We start from the raw sequence: 17,350 nt of genomic DNA, 5'->3' as shown, positions 1-17,350 counted from the left end.
AAACAAAACACAGAGACCTCAAAGATGGTCACTCATGTATCATCCATCAGAGAATCTTATGTGTTAAAACTTTCTCACTTTAAGCTTGTATGACCACTTTAATTTTATCGTGTTGAATGTTCTGCAAACTTCACTTAAATCTCTTCTCGAATACAGACATTTTTAAAGCATCTACTATGTGTAAGGTCCTGTAAGGCAGACAGTCTTCAAACTTTAAAGCTCATATTACTACTTAAAGAATTCTCATACGCTAGGTAGACCCTTGCACATTTTTATCATAAATGTAAATAGTACAAAAGACGTAATTCCCACTGTATTGGAAATATTGACATTTTATATATACATAGAACTGTTACATCACTCTTTTAAATGTTTCCAATGGATCTAAATGTCATGGCAATTTGATACCCACCATTGGCTATTTTTAAAAATACATGAACAAGCTCTTCTTTACAAGTCGTAAAAGTTTACATTTTCCCTTTTTCCTTCCTGAAATCTTACGTGCTTTTCCTTATAGAATTTTACTGTAATATAATTTTTATGAAAGTCTTTTATTAATACCCTATCATAATGCCATGCAGGAAAAATGTATATAAATGGAGATTCTAGTTACTTTTTAATTTCTTTTAATTTCCTACAATCATTTGGCTCTGAGTGTTGAAATATTTTTCCCTGGCTCAAGCTACCATTGCAATTATTATCTGTACACAATGGATCCAGGCGATATAGATGTAGTACAAATTTTGGTGTACACCTATTAAATATACGTATGCAATTTTTTGAAAAGACGTCTTATTCAGGATGAGGGAGGACATGATGGTTTCACAGACACCAGTATTTTGAATGTCACCATTTGGCATTCCATGGAGACGAAGGGCTGAGTCGTCCTTTATGAACGTAAAAGAAATGCATCTGGAATAGAAGGGAAGCGGAACTAGACCCCACAGCAGGTGCATTAGAGCAAAGGACACTTCGGTGGATTCCCGTGGAACTCCCTTGGCTTACAATCCCTTGGGAGTTTCTCCTCCACCCTCAGGGAGACCAGGAGACCAGGTCTGAAGATAAAGTTGCAGGCAATCCAAGTAAGAATGAGACACGGTTTCAGTCTGTCGGGAGTTGACATCTAGATAGGGTCACGGGCTATCCGCACTTTACCGGAGAGAAATAAAAGAAAGAATTGTTTCAGACGACAGGTGTGGTGGGCAGCAAAATGGCCCCAAAGGTGTCCACATCCGGACCCCCAGAACCTGTGACTGGGTCACGTGACATGGCAAAGGGGACTGCAGGAGATGACCTTTAAATAAGGAGGTCATCCTGCATTATCCAGTGTCATCGCCAGGGTCCTTGAAAGTGAAATAAGTAATGCTCGCCGAGGAAGGACTCAGCCCCCCGTTGCTGGCTCTCGGGGAGGAGGGAGGCGGCCTCCCCAAGCCGGAGGACAAGGGCAAGTTCATGCCCCTTTAGCGCCTCCGGAAGGAACGCAGCCCTGCTGGCACCACGCTTCCTGGAGAAGCCACGTTTCATCTGATGAGAAACGTTACATGCTTTGAAAAATAATTTTAAAACGTCATGGACGGATGAACACTGTGAAATAGGAGGGGGCTGTTTACACAGAGAATGTGTAAATAATTCCCATTGGGCGCGAATACCCACATCCCTACGCGTCTGAACTGGAGGAGCGAACGCCGAGTCTCGGCGGAAGGGTGATTTTCGCTCCTCCTGACCGTCTGCGGGTTCTGCGTACTTCGTACCGAATTTGCATTCCTTTTAAAATAAGGGGGAAATCAAAGTAATTACTTGTTGAAGCAATAGTTCATAATAAATTAAGATGTTCAAAATTCTAACCAAAAGTATTTTTGTGCCTAATCCGATATCAGTGAGGGTTGCTAAGGAACCATGTGATGCAAATTAGGAATAATCCCAACTGTAGCTGGAAAGGGTGAAAACAGAGGCAAGCAGACAGGCAGGCAGGTAGACGGAAGCCCATGGATGGGAGGACGGAATGCTGAGGCCTGTGTCTCATCTTGCTGGCTCCTTCTCCTCCAGCTCATGTGGGAAAGAAAGACAGCCTGTTCCCCAAGAACAAACACTTGGGTTGTTGAGTGCAAGAGGATGAAGCCCAAGACAGCCACGTCACTACAGGCAACAGTCAGAGCCAGGACACGAGGACTCGCGAGTCCTGATCAGCTACTCGCTGTGTGCCAGGCGCTGGCCTCAGCATTGGATGAATTCTCCCAGGGCCGCAAAAAGGCAGTGCTACTATCATCCCTATTTACACACAAAGAAACTAGGCACAAAGAGGCAGGCGATCTGCCCCAGTCTGCACAGCCGGGAAGTGTCGGAGTTGGCCTCTTGAGCCCAGGCAGCCTGATTCTGGACAACGTGAAATGATACCGCCCCGGAAGGCAAGTGACAGCTTTCGTTCTGGTCCGAGTTGAGAATAAGACTCAGGGCTGCTTTCACTGCCAAAGTAAGAGAGAGGAAGGGGCGGCCCTTCTCCTTGAGCGGAACGAGAAATAGAGACGGGAAAACATGAACGATTAATAGTGAAGAGAGAAAAGTACACGCGATTTTATTTTGGCGTTTATATTAATTTCTGCTTGCTTTGTTCTTTCTATAAACACGGTTGTGTTTGATGTTTATGTCCGCCTGCTTAATAAAGGAGTTGCACGGTGAGTGTGTGACCACGTGTGCGTGAGTGTGTGCTTGTGCGTGTGCGTGAGTGGTGTGCACACGAGTGCCTGCACATGTGCATGTGCGTGTGGACACGTGTGCCCATGAACATGTGCGTGCATGTGTCTGCACATGCGAGTGTGTGTGCGTGTGTGCACGTGCATGTGTGAGCACCAGACGTGGCCTCGCCCATGAGAAGCCTGGACGCCCAGACCATCACCAACACTCTTGTGCTTTCCCAGCGGCAACCTGGCCTCATTCCTCATCAGAAATAACCAGCCTCCTGGGAGCCGGCCCTCCACCCCGCCTCAAAGTGGCTGCAGATGTGGCCTCCTCTCTGTCCCCACGCGCCCACAGAGCCCCGCGGACAGAGCGGCTCAGTCCGAGTTGTTGACCGACTGACAACAAGAGGGGCTGTGGCCGGGGTGGCGGGTGGCGGGTGCCAGAGGCACGGCCAGTGGCCACACCTTTCCGGTCCGACACTCGCCTTTCACACGTCCCTCAGATTGGAAAGAAGAGGAAAGCTTGCTGAGTGCACCCTGCCCGCAGACCCACGGGGCAGGAAGGGCCACCACGGTCAAGCAGAGGTCCGGTCACCAATCCCTCCTCCTGGATGGCGGGTACGAGTTAACTCACACGTTCTTGGGCTGGGCCATTCTGGCTGTGACGATGGCTACATGTTCAGGTCTGTCACTCAGATGGTACTGTACGTGACCCCACAGGACGGGGTCCCCCTTCGGGGAGCCTTTCTTGGAATGAGGCAAATAGCAGAAAAGCGAGACCTGGTAGAAACCTCTTAGCAAGCAGAGAGCTCTCCCCGCTCATCGTAATCCTGTCACTCACCACCAAGAAAACTGCGATACCGAAACCAAACTGTGTTGCAGCCTTTCCTGGACTCGAGGGAGGCCCCCTGTCCTCTCCGTGAAGCCAGGGACCTCCAGGATCATTTCCAAAGCAAGGCGGGGGAGCCTAAGGAGCGGAGAGCGAACTGCAACTGTGGCGCCCACCGAGCATCGGGGTAACTTGTCCAAGCGTCTGGAAGAACAGTGTCACTTCCCCAAGAAGCTAAATGGCGGAGGAGCCAAGGCAGGCGTGACAGCTGATGTGGAAGAGGACGGGGTGGCAGCCGATCGCAAGAGCGCAGGCAAGAGGGCCCTGCTCACAAACGGACGACGGTCAGAAGGGTCACTGAGGACCAAACCGACCCCTTCGCGCCGGACACCGAGTGAGCGTGTGTCCAGCAGTGAGCGGGGGACAGCCAGCTCACCAAGAAAGCCGATGAGTAAGTGGTCCCTTCGTCTCCCTCCAACCACGTCTGTCCCTCTTCCGAGGACACCTGCACCCCTTACCCTCCCAGGCCTCATCGACTCCCAAGGGACCAACGATGAGGCCCGACCTCCGCATTTCAGAGGTGAGGGGCAGAGTGAGCCCCCGCCTCACAGGAGAACCAGAACCCAGCGCTCTTTGGGCCTGGTTCATTGGCAGCGCAACTTCACATGCAAAAACCCATCCCGAGCAGGAGTCCGGAAGCAGAGGTGCCTGGCTGCCAGGGCCCCCCAAACTGTGCTCAGTAAGACGAACCCCAGAAAGCATCCAGTCATAGGTAGGGTGCCATCCCAGGCTGAAGCTGATACTGCTTCTCTTCTACAAAATCAGCATGGTCTCCGAACCCCTTATCCCTCACGCAGCACATATTCAGAGACCCTGCCACCTACCACCACTCACCACCACCACCACCACCATGCACTCCTTGGGGCCTGTGTGCCAAGTACTAGGCCACCAGGCATGAAGTTGCAAATGCCTTAAATGCCACGCTGGTGAGGCCAGGCTTTATGCTGCAGGGGTGGTGAATGGGGTCAGGAGGTCGTGGAAAGACCCCAAATTCTCTCCTGTGGTTACACAATATGAATGTACTTAATGCTGCTTAGCTGTCCACTTAAAAATGGTTAAAATGGTAAATTTTATGTTCTGTATATTTTACCACAATAAAAAATACATATCTCCCCCTCTGAGTTACACTTCTCACTTGTCGAAAGGACAAAAGGCATAAATTCTAGGACCACCTTCCCCTAGATCTCAAATACTGTGAAAAATGAAGAGGGACAGCATTTGCTGAGGGCATTTGCCTGGTTCAGACACTGTGCTAAGTAACTGTATCAACTCACTGAACCTTTATGACAACCCTACAAAGTAGATACTGTTATCATGCCCATGTTACAGATGAGAAAAATGAGCACAGAGAACTTAAGTATCTAGCCCGGATTCAAACCTTGATAGTTCACCTTCAGAGCCTACAAGCTTACCCACTGCACTAAAATACCTCTGCACACTTAGATGCTAAATATCTAAACAAGAACCAAAAAAAAAAAAAAGTCTAGCGACCAGTTAGCAGTTAGCCCCTCTACTTGATAATTTGGCTTCATAGAGAACAGAAACCCAGACGGCTGGCTGCATTTTTTTCCATTTTCATCCAGATGTTTGGCATCACATAAATAAGAAGATGTGCCCATGAGTGGAGCCACTCAGGAATTAGAACTCTGTCACCAAGAGAAACACTGTCTCAATGCAAGGCTGTCATTTCATGAATTAACGTCCTACCCAAAAATGTTTGCCTGACCTCCTAGGGCCCGCAGTTTTGAGGATTCGTTTCTGACGGTCTCTTGCTTAACTCAGCGCAGGTTCGAACAGTAATTAATAGACATCTTGCCCGTTTCTCGTCTTTCATTCAGTATTAGCCCAAGTCACGTCAGATTTTTTTGTGCGTGTGCATCACAAATAACAAAAACCATGCATATTTTAACTTCATCTCTGAGATTAGAGTAAATACATAATTCTGGCAAATTACTCAGAATTACGGGCTAGCAGCATCTGGTTCAGATATTCTCGAGTAAATTATTGGCACGGTCTCAGCCACATTTTTAATTTTAACCAAAATGTTCCCAGAAACATGTGTTTTCTGTCCTGTTTGCATGTAATCAGTTTTAGAGGGCCTCGGAGTTTTAAGCTGGGGTTTCAGAAGCTCGCGGCCATCCCTGGGCACTGCCCGCAGGCCTGGCAGAGGCGCCCGCTCCTGGTATTGGGTCTGCTCCTGCCTCCAGCTCCTCCGAGGAGAAAGGCCCACAGGTACGGTGTGTACATGTTCCTCGCCCTTCCTTCTGCTCCCAAATTACATACCTCGCTTTTATGTCAAGTCCAATATAGCTTCCTTAGCAGTGTTTTTTTTCCCCTCCTTAGTCCACATCAAGAGTAGCCAATTACTTTTATAAATACTTGTTTTAAAAATATCACCGTTTCCTGCTGCTTCAAATTCTGAAGGGCTGTGCAGGATTTTAGACTCTTATAAATCTCTCAAGCAGTTCATATTTTATCGACAAAGTGTGCTTTTTCGTAAACCCTAAGTATAACTCCTCGCCGGGGACCTTTTCTTCCCCCCAATTATTTTCTCCATAGAAACAACAAAATAAAAGGAATTTTTGCCATTTCGAAAGTCGTTTGCAATGCCCTCCTTGAGCTCATTAACTCTGCCTCGTCCGCCAACAAGAGTTTTTGGTTAAAAGAGAAAGCATGAAGGTTGTCAATTATAAAACGTCCCAAAAGAGGTAAAGCAGAGTTATGTAGTGTGTCCTTAAAAGAAAATTCCAGAAAAGCCTTGGCTTTTGTTAACACTGAAAAGCTCCCTAGCTCAAGGCAGGGACTTCTTGAGTGAATGTCCACCACGGCTGCCAGGCCATGTGGTTAAAAAAAAAAAAAAGTCACCAGGGACACAGAAGGAGTCAGCGTGCACCATGGAGGCTGGCCTCCAGGTCCTGAGGATGCCGCTGTCCTACGGCCCGCTCCGCTGTCACATTTCCACAGGCACTTCTGTGGTTTCCCACTTGCAGCTCCCTGAAGATAACCCAAGAGATGACACTTAGGAGGCAAGATGCAATTCTAACCACAGCAACGGAGCCACATCCCGCCCCATTGCCATCTGAAAGCTCAGAGCTTCAAGTCTCGGTGTCCTCTGCTACGTCTGAATCTGCACCTTATGTTCTAGAAACCACACTGGACAAAGAGAGAGGGAACGAGGGGGAAAGAAACGCAGCCTGGGCATATTTTAGAGCACAGGCTTCAGACACACACACACACACACACACAAAACAAAATAAAATAAATAAACCAACGCTTCGAAGCACGACCTTCGGTTACATAGCCTTGATTCTCCCGCCGAAAATCCAGGGAAGTGTCTGTAATTAGCCTGGAGTCACCACCACGCCCAAGTCACCAGCCAGTCCCAACACAGGCATTCACCCAGCAAATACCTAGTGACCACCTACTATGTGTCCCGTTCTCCTGGGAGCGGAGATGATCTAAAGAAGGAAATGGGTGCCTCACCTCAAGAATCGAAGTGTGGGGGCACAAGCTTAAAGCTACGTAACCCCACCAGACGCTACCTAAAAAAAGAAAAAAAATCTAGGAGGCATCCAGCTTATCAGTGCACAAGGAGCAGGCTGGAAGGCACGGCTCCTGGAGGCCAGATACGCAGAGAAGGATTCTAGAAAAGGAGGTCGGGCCGGACCAGAGGAGCTGCACCGGCGAGGGTTCTCGGAGAAACAGGGAGATGCACACGTACATACACACACGCTCACAATGAGCTTCTTGCAAGGAACTGGCTCACGCGACTGTTGGGGCTGGCAAGTCTGAATCTTTAGGACGAACCGGTCAGCTGGGAACCCAGGCAGGAGCTGATGCTGCTGTCCTAAGGCAGAGGGCCTTCTCTAAGGGACTCCAGTTTTGCCCTTAAGGCCTTCAGTTGATTGGACAGGGTCCACCCACATCATTGAGAGTGTATATGGTGGCTGGTTTACCAGCCTGAGTCACCCTCAGAGCAACCTGATCTAGGGGCAGCAGAAGGGGGCTCGCCAGAAGCTTGCAATGACCCTCGAGTCCTCAGCCAGGTACACTGGTTCCCAACATCCTTGCAAAGACTTGTCCCAAACCAGATAATGGCTGAACAGGAGCCGGAAGCCCAGGGTCTGGAGGGCGGGAACTGCAGCTTCAGGCATCAGCAGCCGGGACAATGCTGGAGATGCCCTGAGACGCTAAGGCCACCTGCCAGGAAGGTCCCCACCAGACTTATGTTCAGATTCCAGGAGCACCACATATGCTGGCAATGGCTCAGCCACGAGGTTCTGTGATGTTTCACAAGGACCCTGCCACCTCCAGGAGTCTCTGTCTCTACAGTGAGCCAAGGAGACAGCACCTTTGGAATTTGGACGTTGTCATGTGATCTCTTAACCTGCCGAATCCACGCTGGTAATTAAGCCAAGTCCGAACATCCGACAGAGAGAATGAGGAGAGCCTTTACCCTAAAAAAAAATCATCACATTGCTTTTGCTTCTGTACCTTGCCTTTTACTCTTAAAATCTTTCATCCTACAGAAGGGTTACCCACTGCAACATAAAAACCAAACGCTGGTGTTGTGCTTGTCCACACAGCCAACACCTCGAGGCGCAAAGGACAAGTACCCCTTGGGCTCCCAGCCATTGGCGGGGAAGGGCAGAGGGTGGCACTGCTGGGAGCTTTGGCCTGTGCTCAGAAGTTTCTGGTCAGAGAGCTAGCTCGAGGAAGTCCACCCAGGGAGGCTTGGTCAGCAAAGAACTCGGCACCGGAGCCGGCCACGCTCCGGAACAGGCATGACCAGATTCTGTGCACAGCGCAGATTTATCTTTGACCGTGCTTATGGAAACATTATTCAAGAACACTGCGAACGCACAAAAATAAATCTTTAAAAATATCATTTGGACAGCACACACGGACGAATGAAAGATTTTTCTGTCTCTACTACAGCAGTCCATTAAGGCATTTTTTTTAAAGCAAATGTGGCAGCAAACGGCACACAGACACCCGCAAACCGAACCCCCCGCAGCCACCCCCAGGTGAAGCCCACCCCAGTCTCACCAGCTGAATGGAGCCGCCTCAACCACCGCGGGAGGAGGGGGCAGACCACCAGCTCGGTGTCCTGCCTTCCGAGGACCTGATGGTTCTTGCTAACCCTTGAATGAGAGTCACCCCGTGCTTTGATCACTGGCAAAAACAATGGCTTCTCAGTGTCTGCCTGGTGCCACACTATCTCATTTAATCCGACAGCCACGCAACAGGACACACATAGTGTCATCCCAGGACTTGGGTGGAGCAGACTGAAGCTCAGAGAGGCCAAGTACCCTGACCCCAGTCACACAGCTAATCAGTCTCAAGACTGATGCTGGAAACCCACAGTGTCTAGACCCAGAGCCCCGACCCTCCCCACCCGCCCGAAGCTGTGCCCCCGCCCACACTCCGCAGATCCGCTCTCCCGCCTTTCTTCACCTCTGCCATCAGCTACCTGATATCGGGGCCCAACATCTTCCTCTTTTCTGCCCCTCCTGCACGCCCACCACCCGCGGGCGCCATGAACTGTCGGGTTGTCACTTCACGTCCTCGATGGTGGCACGCCCACGCTGCAGGCTCTCCCCCACTGGCCAGCCTCTCTTTTCCTCTGTCTTCCCCCCGGGGGCTGTGTTTTTTGTTTTTTTCCCTTGTTCTTTTTTCCCCCCTCGTCCATGACCAGCCTTCTCGCTTTAGTTTTATGTGCCTAATTTATCTCGTTACCCACTTCATAACCCTGCCAAAGAACAAGAATCTGAAAATATTCTTTGGCTTCCTCTTGGATGATAATCTTACCTTTGTTCTTTTCCATTTCTTTCCTCCGAGGTCTGTCTTTTCCTTTTCTCTCTTGCTAGTTCTTCTGCCTTTCTCAGGGTTTTAAGATCTTAGGGAGAAAAAAGAGAAAACATTATACACACACATATATACATACATGTATACCTACACGGATACTGGATTCCTTTGGCCATCGGGCTAAGTTCATTTTAATCGGCCTTTTAAAGAAAAGTGTTTTGCAACATGACCCATGATCCTTATTGTCCACTGGTGGGAGTGGAGACGTGGGTTATGACGTCAAGAACAACAATAAAATACAAAGATCTGGGAATCTGAAGACCCAGGAAGGACCTGCAGTAAGGTCCTTCTGGCCGGGCATGCCTCGGACAAGAATCTCTGAGCTTGAGCTTCTCGTCTGTGCCATGGGCATAATAACTCTGTTCCCTCTCAAGGCTGTAGAGAGGTTTAAATGGGCAACGTACAGGAAAGCACTTTTCACCTTTGAATAACTTCAGCGCAAAGCAATACGGGGTCCGGGCCTTGGCTGAACCGTGAAATGCCATGCGTGGGTGGACGCCCCTGTTGCATTGATCAGTGGACATCACACCTGGATGGCCCACTAACCCTTTATATTCACCACTTCCCCCCAGACTGGGCTTCCTCTCTGTAAGTCCCAGTTCTGCTAACAGAGCTCGGAGGCATTCTGTCCTCCGATGACCACACACACGGACGCGCACGCACACACGCACGCACGCTTCACCTGCCGTGGGCCAGAGACTATCACAGGTGCCAGGGACGCAGCACTGAAAACGGCAGACGACCTCCAACCCTTCAGGGCACTTATCACTCATTGTGGGCGGGAGAAAGAATAAGCTAGAACAGGCTCCTGATTTGCAGACAGGCCACCTGCGTCACAGCCCAAAAGGCAGAAAGGAGGTGCCCGCAGGGAATGAGGGAGGGAGAGAGTGGTTCCCATGACGTCCTCAAACACAGCAGGGCCAAATCTCACAAGATCTTCCAGTCCAGTCCCCGCGAGAAGTTCTAAGTTTGGTTCTAAGGAGGCTTTTGTCGTGAAGCACCTGGATGATATGACTCGGTTTCGGGTTTTGGTTGGATGGATGGATGGATGGTTGGTAGGATGTTCGGTTGGCTTGGTTTTTATCAGTCTGGCTACGGCGCAGAAAATTTGGGTTTGAGAGTGCCGGCGAGCAAAGGCGGATGCACGAGACCGGCTGGTCGGCTCCACAGCGAGAGCAGAGCTGACTTCGATGGTGGACGTGGAGAGAGGTGAAGAGATCGACGCGTGCTCTGCAGTCGGAGATGATAAGAATCTAGAGTGAGTTTCAGGCCAAGGGAAGGAGAAAATGACGCATTTTCACACCAAAGATGACTTCCTGGGGTTTTTGCTGGAGCAACGCGCGAGAAGCCGTGACAGCATTGACGGAGGCAGGCGGTGGTCAGGCGGGGAGAGGCACAAGACAGGGGGAGGGGGGACCATTTCCCCTCCGTTCCCCTCATGTGCAAGAGTTGATTAGTGCGCCAGCCTGTCCCCCACTTCTCATCATCACCTCTTTCTTGGCATCTCCAATTTGCCACCTGATGTCTCGATGTGTTCCTGACTCAGAGGTCTCCATCTCCAATCCGACTGTCACACCCACACGAGCCCCACGTCCTCAGGACTTCTTGGAACGGGGGTAATGAATTTGTCTTGACTCTTTAAGACTTCTGCCACTGAGTCTTCTGTTACTGGCAGATGCAGACACAGTGGGCCTTGGGGGACTAACCCCGGTCAGTGCTCAACCTCCAGGGCTCTCCTTCACAGACACACTTCCCGCCCTGTCTCGGTCCCTGCACACTCCAAGGGAGGCCACGTGAACGCGGAACCAGGAAGCAGGCCTTCGCCAAGAACCCGGCCTCGCGGGCACCCTGATCTCAGACTTCCAGCCTCCAGAATAGTGAGAAGTAAACGTCTGCTGTCTGAGACACCCACTGGTCTGTTACAGCAGCCCCAGCAGACCGAGACCGTTAGGCGCTAGAGTCTCCAAAGTGAAAAACGCGAAGGGTCCAAATTAATCTTAAAAATCCCATATATCACACACTAAATCCAGGATCCACACTAGGGGCGTCACAGGAATTCTCATCCCCGCTGACTTTTGAGAAGTGCACAGTTCCACTAAAGGGAAGAATAAACGGACAGGTTATGACGATGTCTCTCACTCAGGCCACTTCACTTAAAAACCACCATCGATCCCGCACGTGTAGGAAGGCAGGGTAGGGAGACAGCTGGAAACAGACACGCGTCGACAGTGACTCCTCCTTGCCTGATGGTGTAGACTGGACTTTTTTTAATATTTGGCCTCTGACACCCCAGCCCCCACCCCGTACAGCAGGAAACAGTTCTCATCATCATTTATCATCATATACCATCAGGGTCCAACGGAGCCTTTTAATTTTTATGAGTAATGTACAGAAGTAATCATAAAGAGTTAAAAAAAAAACTTTATTAGAAAATTTAATAATTTAAACAAAGCAAAGTTTCATTCCACAGTTCCCTGGCGTTCAAGGTATATAAACCCCAAATGAGCAAAGCGCTCTGAACGCAACGGGATGTTCCTCTGTCATGCGCAAACCTGGAACAGATCCATCTCGGAAACACCAATTCCAGATTTCCACTCAATCTTTAGTAAATCCTAGCTCATCGTTATGTCTAGGCTTTCCCGTACTTGCGTCACGAAACGAGTTACTTTCAAAACCTTGGATGGCTCATAATTCTGTTAAAGAGAATGGTCATCTTTTCTCCATAATTACAAAACATTTTCAGTTTTAAATTCATAAACAACACCCGTTACGAATTACTCCAGATCGTCCTCACTTCTAGATCACGTCTCCTATTAATCGCGTTTGCGAACACATCTGACATCGTCGTTTGTCCTCTTCAAACTGTATCAAAGAAATTTTGTCCCCTTCAACCTGTATCAAAGAAATTTCACCACAAAAGGTAAAAGAATATTGGCCCCCATTCTTGTCAGCGCAACTGGACGGTCCAGGTTCTTGTTGCAAATATTAAGTGATGAAACCCCATTGAATGACCAACTGGATAAGAATATCGCATTTTCTTTTTGTCCTCAGAAATATATTGTTTATTCATCATTTCAGGAGTTGGAGAAAATTCACCCAGGTTGTCTTCTGAGACTCACAGTCTAGGACTTCACTTATAAAATCAGTTTTACTATTATCATGAGAGTTAACATTGCAGCTGTCTCGCCTGATTTGTCGAACTACTGTACGAATTCTTCTGGTGTCAATTTTCTTCTCTTTGCTGTTTTGTGCAAGAAATGAGAAATTCTGTATTCTCAGCTGTCTGCCTTAAAAGCGATAATAATGAAACTAGAAAGACAGTGCCTTCTTCTTTTATACCTTCTTGAAAGACAAGGTAACACTCTCAGCAATGTAATAAGAAAATTATGCAAGAGTGATTATTTATTCCACTGTTCCACCATCCTTCTCGTTACTTTTTATTTCTTATTATGTTCATGTTTTTAGCATAACTGGCAATAACCGAGAAGTAATCATGAAATAATTCCTGAGATAATAAAACAGAAAATAATTCAAGATACAAGAAAAATGTGATCACTAAGATCCCATGAAATATCTTAGATTTATAAATGGTTCCAATGGTCCCACGTGGGAAATTCAAGATAGAATGAGTTTTATTTTGTTTTTTGTTAAAAAGTAAACGCTCTCTTTGATCTTTGGAAGGTTTCTTTTCAAAAGAACAGAAGTCATGAAATGTCAACATTCATGAATAGTTTTAACTGCTCAGGGAAAAAAAAAAAAACAACTAAAATTCAGTTCGATGGACCCTGGTTATATACTGATGGTTAAATTGCATTAACAGATTTCGTTGTTTTGTGAAGATTTGCAAAATCTGGTTCACCGGAAAACTGCCCCACAAAAACACTCTTCCTTCACTTGCTTGAAATCGACAGTTCGCAGACCAACATTGAAGACCCATCTCAGAGAGGTCCAGAGCACCCTGACAGCAGGATGCCCAGCTCTGGGCTCCGCCAGCACCGCCCACGGGGACCGGGCAGCCCCTCGGCCCGGACAGCCCCTCCTGAGTTCGCTTGGGCACACGATGAGGAAGCAAGACTTACGATCCAAGGAAAACAGAGCGTGTTTCTAAATACTGTTCAGACTTCAGGGCAAGGCACTAACAGAACTCAGACCACAACCAGACACCCAATATTTACAGCTTCTATATTCTTTCCGGTAAATGAACTTATTGTGAGGGAGACAGAGTTCCCGTTCTCCTGGGTTGTTTTTTTTGTTTTTTTTTTTTTACTTCTTTTTTATCTTTTGTGTTCTCAGTCAATCCAGGAATACCGTTTGACTATGAATCGATGACACAGAGGAAATGTCCAATGTGCAAAAGTGGTGTGTTCCAAAACTGTAGGAGTTGGTTGTTTTGGGAGCTCAGAATATATTTTCCTCCAATAAACATATTATAAATGGTTTCCGGACCAGCCCCACAGAAGCATCCTTAACTCATAATGTCGCTGAAGCCCTGGACTTCCGCAGTAAAAATTCGTAGAAAGCAAATTTGCTGTAGCACTAACAAGCTCGAATGCTGAAGACAGAGTCTCCTTTACCCTGAATTCTACGTAACGAAACAACCGGTGTATTGAAAGAAGATAAAGGGGAAACATGGAGGCTTTTGTAGGGCGAGACTTCTGCTTTCAAGAATCCTGAAAGCTGGTCGTGGCAGGGTGTTATTTTGTCTTTTCCAGTTGCACTGGGGTTCCTTTTATTCGCTTGCTTTGTGCAGGCATGCCCCGAAGGAGCCACGATTAGAGCAGATTTGAGGCTCATGTGTTAAGATGGCAAAGGATGGGGAAGGAAAAGCAAAAACGTTTCAAAGAGATTTCCTGGAAGGAACAATGAAAGCGTGTCGTTGTTTAGACGATCGCCTAAATCAGCATTAACTGATTTGCTAGGGAAATTGAGGAGAAGGCAGGAGACCCCACATTTAGTGCCCCAGGCCCCGGGAGGCGGGGGTGGGGAGACAGGTAGGGGAGGAATCCACTGTTTGGTCAGACGATACCCTCTCTGACCATAAGGTGGTGCCATCAGCCCAGACAGGCAGCCCCAAGGGGGCGGGGGTGCAGCAGCAGGAGCTCTGCACGTGGAAGGCACATTTTCCACGCAGGCTCTGGGACTCGCAGAAAGCCTGGTCTAGACAGCGTGGATCAACCTCCACGTCCCTGCCTCGTCGCCCAACAACTGTTCCCATCCTCCAGGGGCCCACCTGCTCACACCTGAGCAAGAACACCTGTGCCACCACCCAGGCATCGAAACCCACATCAAGATTCTAACTCACTCCTTCCAATCCTCCCGTGTGTGTCAGCGTTGGCCCCTCACATTCCAAAACGCCATCTAGTCTCGCAGCTTCCCGGAGTCTCATCCTTCAATGCCATGATGAGGCGTGAACAAGGTCTCCCACGGTGAGCACAGATTTGTCACAAAGGCCTTGACAACAAGGCCCCAGACGCCCCTGCCAGCTTTACCTTCCAGTTTAGCACCCGATGGAGCAACCCCTCTTCCAGATACAAGTCCCCCCACATCCCCTCCATGCTGGTCCTCCCTCCTGTGACGCCCTCTCTCCTTTCCTGACCGCTCCTTGTCAGTTTCCTCTCGCCTTTCAAAGTCAAGCCCAGATTCCCTCTTCCCCAAGAACTACTAAGTGTTTAACTGACTTTAACTGGTGCATCAACCACAGAAGCCCTGGGGTGTCACGAGGCAGGCCTGCCTCACCCTCTCTAGGGCTGGTTGGGCCTTAAACTGAGGAGGGCCCCGCCAGGCAGGCTCCCAGCTGAACCTCAGGCCAACGCCAGCTGGTCTGGCCTTCCTCCTCCCGAGTCTCAATTGCCATCTAGGGCGGACTCGGGTCTAGAGAGACACCAAAGCCGCAAGCTCGGTGTGTGACACGGTGTCTGTTCTCAATTCATGTTAGCTTTATAATAATACAATGTTACTATTATTGCTGTACCCTCTCCACCCCCACACGTCAGCCACAATCTGCCAAACCAGGCTGAGCTCCCCTCCCCACACTTAACCCTCATCCCTCCCACCACCCCCCAGACCCAGCCCAGTAATCCCAGCAAACTGCTTACTGATTCCACAGAATTTTCTCTGCCCTGATGGGACTGACTGGGGTGGGTAACTCTCTGGATGTTAGACCCAAGCCAAGAGGCCTTTAAGAACTATCACCTGTGCTTGCAACACCTCAGAATCTAGGTACCATTTGTCTTTTACTTCTGAAGGGACAGTTGGCTCAGGTAGGAGACACTAATGTCCCCTGGGGAGGCTGGAGCATATAGCCCCAAGATGAATTAAGTTATGCAGGTCCTTGGAGGGCAGCCCTAGGGGCTCATGGTGGCAAAAGGCAGTACCCAGCCAAAGGCCATGAGGAGGCACAAGCCAGGAGATCTCCACCTGCCTGGCAGCTGCTCCAGGTGCCCACAGCACCTTCCATCAGGTAGACTCCGAGTGTCTGCATCCAGCAAAGGTGGGCTGGCTCCTCCCCCCGGACCTCTCATTTCGGTTGCTCCAAGAACCAAGTGATCGGATGCCTTTTTTAAATGCCAATACTGCTCATGTTCTCACCTACAAAACAGGCTCCATGAAAAGAAAGTCTCTCTGAGAAATTCAGGGGCCTATGGAGTTGGGGAGAGGCCAGAATGCTGCTGTTGTGTTTGTTATGTTTTGTCCTTTAAGCATTTCCAGGAGATGGTTTTTCATGACCTAATAAAGGAAGCTAACTTAACTATGCAAACAAAAGCAGGGTGGGAAATTCGAACCACCCATTTTAATGCACTTGTACCCCACCTCCTGCCACAAAAGATCTGAGGCTACAAGAAGTAATTGCTATTGGAATCATGGGCATGAATGGTCAGTTTCTTGGCACCGCTTCTGCAGACTCTGGACCTTCAAAGTGACCATTTATTGGGGCTCTGGAAGTCGGGCGGGGATGGTGGCTGCAACCTCTCTTGGCCCTGCAACCTCGGGGAGAGCCCACTCCGAAAGCGCCTTCCCCACCCCTCCTCTCCGTCCTCCCCACTCAGAGCCGCGGGACGCGCCGGACGGCTTCGGCCAGCGGCGGCCACCCTGCCGCTCCTCCTCCCCGCCCCTCCCTCCCCCCACCCCCCAAGGGCCTCTCCTACGCCCGAGTGCACCGGGGACCCTGAGAGCGAAGCTCTGGAGGCCGAACGGCGGCCGGAAGATGACCCGGCCGGCGCGTCTCCGCACCCCCTCCCCCAACCGTGTCACATGGCGGCCCCAACGAGGCGCGCGGTGCGTCCCGCCGCGGAGACCCAGGGCCGCGTCGCCGCGGGCAGTGGGTGATGAAACCGCAGAGGGCGCGGGCTGGGAGCCGGGCGGGGTAGGGGGGTGGCAGCTGGTCCCCGGGCTCACCTGTTCTCGGGCAGGAGGGTGGAGACGGAGGGGGAGGGGCGAGGGCGCGTCTCCCCGGGGTACGTGCGGCGGGGCGCACGGCCGCCGCGCTGCGTCCCCGCCCTCCCCCAGCCCTGCTAGACCCCAGAGCTGCGCCGTCGGACTGAGGTGCCCGGAGCAGTTCCTGTCCCCGGCCCAGGCGCCGGGGAGACGTGAGCGTGCACACGTACACACACAGCGGGGGAAGGGGCGCCCAACTTTCTCCCGGCTTCGGCGGGCCAGCCCCGGCCATGCTTCGGGAGGGAGGGAGCTCCAACAAGAAAGGAGGAGAGATGGGGAGAATTTCCTCGGTTCTGCTTGGGGGCGGGATTACTCCCCCATTTGCCTCTGCGGACTGGAGAGCAAAGGCATCCCGGAGCGGGTCGGGTCGGCTAGGGTGGCGCTCGGGGAAAATGGAAGAGCGTGTCTGAGACGCGTAAAGTTGCCTTTCAAGCTCCGGCCTCCGGGGCAAGCGATGCTCCGCGGCGGGCTGACTCGGGGCCGC

The 17,350-nt window shown here is 50.2% G+C and overlaps 1 protein-coding gene across 1 annotated transcript in view; it reads right to left on the bottom strand.

The window, feature by feature from the left end:
- The window catches only part of LOC120613647 (uncharacterized), a 116,366-nt gene extending 99,268 nt beyond the window's left edge, over positions 1-17,098 (bottom strand). Inside the window, exons 1-2 of the mRNA XM_039876358.1 lie at positions 16,828-17,098; positions 9,376-9,463 (exon numbers count right to left, since the gene is read on the bottom strand). Coding sequence (XP_039732292.1) covers positions 9,376-9,463; positions 16,828-17,098 — 359 coding nt within the window. The remainder of the gene's footprint in view (positions 1-9,375; positions 9,464-16,827) is intronic.
- Positions 17,099-17,350: the final 252 nt, after the last annotated feature.

Source organism: Pteropus medius, unplaced genomic scaffold (assembly GCF_902729225.1).
Source record: "Pteropus medius unplaced genomic scaffold, Ma_sr-lr_union100, whole genome shotgun sequence".
NCBI lineage: Eukaryota > Metazoa > Chordata > Mammalia > Chiroptera > Pteropodidae > Pteropus > Pteropus medius.
Note: the sequence above shows the minus strand (reverse complement) of the source record. Positions and strands in the feature narration are given on the sequence as shown.